The sequence below is a fragment of the Berghia stephanieae genome, chromosome 6 (genome assembly GCF_034508935.2).
Source record: "Berghia stephanieae isolate SIO BIC M18660-M18661 chromosome 6, UCSD_Bste_1.3, whole genome shotgun sequence".
Classification (NCBI taxonomy): domain Eukaryota; kingdom Metazoa; phylum Mollusca; class Gastropoda; order Nudibranchia; family Aeolidiidae; genus Berghia; species Berghia stephanieae.
In genome coordinates, this window is record NC_088365.1 from 17,778,588 (window position 1) to 17,784,587 (window position 6,000).

The 6,000-nt window shown below is 33.2% G+C and overlaps 1 protein-coding gene across 10 annotated transcripts in view; it reads left to right on the forward strand.

Annotated features, from left to right (window-relative positions):
- The window catches only part of LOC144974583 (glutamine--tRNA ligase-like), a 39,670-nt gene that overhangs the window by 25,499 nt on the left and 8,171 nt on the right, over positions 1-6,000 (forward strand). For all 10 annotated transcript variants that reach the window (XR_013645771.1, XR_013645770.1, XR_013645769.1 and 7 more), the window contains 3 exons: positions 3,285-3,422; positions 4,346-4,433; positions 5,951-6,000. The exon at positions 5,951-6,000 is cut by the window's right edge and continues 36 nt beyond it. Coding sequence is in view for 5 of the 10 variants with exons in the window: in XM_078917593.1 (XP_078773719.1) it covers positions 3,285-3,422; positions 4,346-4,433; positions 5,951-6,000 (276 nt within the window). In the remaining 5 variants the exon portion in view is untranslated. The remainder of the gene's footprint in view (positions 1-3,284; positions 3,423-4,345; positions 4,434-5,950) is intronic.

The window sequence follows — 6,000 nt, forward strand, 5'->3', positions numbered from 1 at the left end:
TTAAGTGTGTGTTTATATATGTTATATGCATGTATGTATATTTAGTGTGTACGTGTTAAATATATGTTTGTGTATATATATGTATGTGTATTGTGTATATGTATGTGTGTATGTTTGTATATATATATATATGTGTGTGTGTGAGTGTGTGTGTAATTGAATTCTTGTGAGTTTTTGTTTGTATGTCCGAATCTGCAATATGTACTGTTTTTTACTGATGGTCAATGTGAAGCGTTTCGAAGCTTCGGCATAAGCGCTATATAAATATACGTTTATTATATATTATTTAATGTTTTTGAATTACTATTTTTAATCAAATAGCATTGATTTAAGGTGATGGCAGCGACCATACAGTAAAATTTATTGAGTTTTGTAGTACCGCTCATTTCTCCCCTCCTCCTCCCCTTGCCTGTTCATACAAACACTTTAAATTAGAAAGAAAAGGAAAATATTGAGCAGAGCTTCTTATTTTGTTGCACATTCATTTGTATTCAAGTATTTATGAGAACATTTTATGTCTAAGTGTAAATATTTCATGTCACAAAAGTTCATTCTGTTTTATAGACGTATTTTACCTTTAGGTTGATATATTTATCATATAACACAACAAAAGACCCCCCTTTTCTTGGATAAACACATTGATGTCATCCCATAATTTTTAAACTCAAATTTAAAAGCCTTTCAAAAAACGTCCCTCTTAAAGCCATTCAAAGACTTATAATATTTACCGTTTTGATGTATGCTTTTAAACGAGGTGTACAACTTTTGCCTTTTTTCTATATTCAGTGTCTTCATTTTTGTAACGGCAAACTTACAATTTTTCAAAGTTTATTCTTCCCGACTTGTGTCTTTTCTCATATTCTTTTGTCTCTATCTCTTGTTATTTTACTGTCCAGCTGACACTCGAGACCATGCTTAGAGACTCATTTATCATTTTGTCAATGTGCGGCTTTGCGGTGTAGTGGTATGACACTTGCCTTCGGACCAGAGGGTCCAGGGTTTGAGTCCTGCTCAGAGCGAGCATTGTTCAATCAGGTGCCATGTTCCAGCTTACATGTTAAAATGTGGCTGTTGGATAGGGACTCCTTTTAACTCACTCAACCCTAACACCGCACAGGCGTTTATTGCTTTCAGTTTAGTTCGCCAGGTAAATCTAGCCAGTCTAGTGATGATGAGTCATAGCTTTACACTGAGAGAGGGAGACAATTATTTAGCCGTTTTGATCGATTTTTTCTGAATTTCAAACTAATGTAGTATTGCCGTTATTAAGTGCAGAAAAAATATTTTTATACTACCAAACAGTTTATTAACAGAGTTTTCATTGATTATTTAATCATTATTATAATGTTGTTAAAAAGCAAGAGGGATAACCCATGAAATTGATACATAAATTTAAGTGAATTAAAATTTTTAAGAGAATATTTTAACATGTTCAACACTTAAGATTTTTAAACAAAAGTAATGGAAATGATATTGAATATCAGTAGAATGTACACATATAAATTTCATACCAGTAGATTGAGGCGTTTTTGAGATATCAGTTCACCTGTACGTAAAAGTAAGGATTTTGAGTAAGGTAAAACTGAAATCCAATCACAGCATTGTCTTAATAGACATTTTTTAATAAACCAGAAACATAGTCAAATGTTATTCACTTATATTTATCCCAGAATCAACGAATTATAAGAATTCCATTAAATATCGTTATATAAGGACATTCATTTAAAGACAATCAAAACCACTAAGAAAATCTTAAATTAAGAGTTCTTAAAATTTTCATAACCTTATTTTTGAGATATCCATGCCCATTACTTTTTTTTATGTACTTGACTTGCACCTCTTTTAATTTGTGTGCCATATAGACTGCATATAGCACATCACTGGTGAAAGATTAGGATCATATTCACCTCATTAAGTATTGTTTCTTGTTCAGAGTTTTCTCATTGAACCAAAGGTATCAATACCTGCATCGCATTTTTTAAAATTATGTACCAGTGAGATACATTTCTCGCAAATTGAAATATTTAAATATGTCAGAATTTCTCATTTATATTTATAGTCAATTGTTGATAAAGTCTAGAGTCTTTTAATCCTCTCAGCTCTGTACTCTTTCACAACAAATTCGACATATTTCATTTGTACTGGTGTGATGACCGTCTTCAGTGTGTCTCTCCATGACCTGAACAGAACTTAAATATGTAAATTTATGAAATATCTAAAATTTCCGCTTAAATTCAATGAAATCAAATTAAATAAATGTCTCTTATCATCACTATCTAGTTTTATTATTGGGTTTCTAAAATAATATGAAATATTCTCCTCTTTGTTGGTAACAAAAATAATTATTGAGATTCCTTTCCACACCCTCTATTCTTAAATCCCTGAATCTACATAATAAAGTATATATCATATGAAAGATAATTTCATCTACTTTTCTCTGATCCCTCACACTTGATGATAAAAAGTGTTGATTTGATATTTTGAATTTTTAAATATTTCTTAAACTTATAATTTTAATATTTATTTCATAAAAAACTCTGATTATTCAAAAGAGCAAAACACAAACTTATCATTTAATGATGTAAACAAAAATAATTGCGTCTTGTAGAAGAAAAGCTGGTCTTTGTATCCATATATGTTTGAAAATTATGAAAAAGATGCTGCGTCCACAACAGGCTGAGAAAATTGAGTATTTTGATGAAATATCTACTACTCTCTGCCTGAGAGAAATTCAAAGCGATGAGATTTACCTGCAGACATAATTTATTGCCAGTGCACCCCGTCTTGACAGGTGTTATCACTGTGGTTGACGGTGGATTGTTTACATTACTTGACGGTAGCCAGTGAGGGAAGAAGTAACTAAACTGAAAAACAGCTGTGACCGACTGTATCCGTAGTTTACCCGGGGTTACTTTTACCTCATGTCTAATTATTACATTTTTCTGAGACAAATCATAGGCGTAGTATCAAAGCTAATGCTTTTAGTTTTTACATATTAATGGTAGTTGAATAAAACTATCTATACACATGCTCTTTTTTAATACATTTTATGAGAAGTAGCAAAAACCTCTAGGATTGAGTTAGTTAAAGCGCCTTAACAGAGTAAATAATGCGCTATATAAATGCTCAAATTTCTTTTCTTTTCTTTTTTAAAGATTTATTCTATTTACATAAAGGAATTGCTGATGTGCCCCTATTAACCTTTGACTGAACTGCCATCGTGATCATTGTTATAATGAATGTACCTCTTTGTCATTATATATTTACTTTCTTACACCCACCAGACGTTCATCCTACTACTGGCTGTGTAATGTTCTTGACATGTACTGTCCTGTCCAGTGGGAGTATGGAAGGCTGAATCTCCATTACGCTGTCGTCTCAAAGAGAAAGATTGCCAAGCTTATAGATTCTGGTGTTGTGAGGTAAGAAAGAGGATATACAGAGGAATCCTGATAAAATCAACACTGCTTGACCAAAACAATTGGTTGACTTTAACCCTCTCCTTACCAACCATAGGAAAATCGTCACATTCGTTACGATGCAACCGACAATTTTCTCATTCTGATTTCTCTTGTACATCACAAAATTTAAAGAAATGCTTTAATTACAGCTAAAAATACTAAACACTGTGTTGTAGAGCTCACTTGTTACTTTGTTGTTTGAGTAAGAAAAGTCTATCTTTGTGCTGGGTGGATGTGAATTTTCGGAGGAAATTCTAAAAATAGCAGGTAAGGAGAGAGTTAATTAAGCAAAGTTGACCTTATCCATTATCAGTGGTACACAATGGAGATAAAGATAAAGAGAGTAAATCTGACTCATGAATGAACAACACTAAACAAACGACGTTTCGGCCTTTGGCCTTTTTCAAGTAAACACAGAATACATATATATTTATATTAGATTGTCATAATAATATAGGCGAAAATTTGTAAATGTGTGTGTGTGTGTGTGTGTGTGCAATGGAAGAGAGAGAGAGAGAGCGATGACGTAATGATATCAAAACTATATATATATATATCTCAAGAATAAGGTAGGGGGGGTTATTGAAGAATGCTAGACAGCAATAGTGTTATTAGTGGTCCCCTACCTCCACTGGAACACAAGAAAGCGAACATAAGTGACTTTTAAAAACCGTTTTAAGGCAGGAAAAAAAAATTATTAATGTTAAAAAATCTTGAATTTTTGAAAGCTGGAGTTCATGAAGGAAAGTAGAATTTTGACCTTTTAATGTCTTTAATGAATTATGATTATTGTTTGCAAATTCTCCTTTGTATTGCTTTGATGGAGTCGTGATTATAATTCCTATTTGTATTTCCACTTTTGTTTAAACAATCAACGATTGCAGGGACTGGGATGATCCTAGATTGTTCACACTGACGGCTTTGAGAAGGCGAGGATTCCCACCAGAGGCCATCAACTACTTTTGTGCTAAGGTCTGTGTAATTAATAAGTATTTTGTTAAGATTATGACAACGACTAATGGAGTGGAAGTTTATTACTATTTCATGCATATTTTACGGACAATAATTATGGCTTGCTACCCTCTGGATAAGTCATTAGTCTATTGCAAATTACTTTTTCCAAGTTGTACCAAATTCAGGCCTGTCTAGTACAACGAAAAATGAGTAGAACTGCATATTTTAAACTTCATTCAAAGAACCATAAAAGCATTCTTAATTTGCTAAGACTTGTTGAAAAGGAAATTTGGTACCTGGGAGACTTTAAAGCCTTATTTTTAATTAACGGCGGGAGAAATTATTGGTCTAAAAGGTTTTTAGAGTGCTGAGAGCTACTAATTTTGACTCTTTGGTGGCTGTGGTTTTGAAGTCTTGTCCAGTAGGCAGTCTTCCAATCACTGCTTGTGAACAAAAATAAATTTTTAATAATGACGCCCTTACGTGCATCTTAAGTAGATGTCATCTTTTGAGTAATCCATTAAAGAAAATAGACAATCCATAAAACTAATGCCGGATTTCAACTGGAATCATCCATGTTGAACAAATTAGGGGTTAATTATCTTGCCCAAAAAAAAAATGAAAATGAAAGTTTCCTAACAGTGGCTCAAACCTAGGATGTCCTTGATCACAGTGCAAAGCCTTAACTACCTGGCCATCTCGCCTCCCTTGGTAGCAGCCTCTTATGGTTCATAGTAGTGTGGCACCCGGGATGGCAGTGGCACCGGGTTGGACCTTCATTAATCACATACCAGGTGAGCAGCTCCTGTGGCTCGTCGGCTTGATACCCGGGATGGTCTCGTGACGGTCAACCGGGATTTACACCTTTGCCCTCCGTGTGCCTCAAGCTCCCTCACCAACGACAAGGTAGAAGATCCACGAGGGGCCTCCCTTGGTGAACAAAGATTCAGAAAAAATATTGACTGTATTTGAACTAATACAGGCCTCTTTGCTGGGGAGGTGACTTGACCAACTGATCTATCAGGTCTCCTCCCATTTGTTATTTGGTCCATAATTAATTGTCATTCACCAAAGATTTTTTTGCTGTTAATTGTTATTCATTTAAATTGAAATAGGGATGACACATTATATTCTAGGCTGTGAGATCACCTGAAAAGACTATTTATAATTTTCCAATTTAACAGATACAAATGTTCATGAAAAATAATTGAAATCACGACTTTAACAAGAGTTGATTTGTTTTTATTTATTAACCATATTTTTCTTTGTTCAGTTCCCTACATATATATCTGTATACATTGTTGCCATAGATTCTCAACTTTGTGTTTATACATTTTATGCATGCCACGTCTGTAAATGAATTTCCATTTTTTGGATGAATAAAGTATATATTATTATTATTATTATTATTATTATTATTATTATTATTATTATTATTATTATTATTATTATTATTATTGTTATTATTATTATTAACAGAGTTGATAAGTTTACTTATTATTCATATTTTTCTTTGTTGGGTTCCCTACTTTAAGGTCGGTGTGACCATGGCCCAGACCGTGATAGACCCATCCATGTTGGAGGC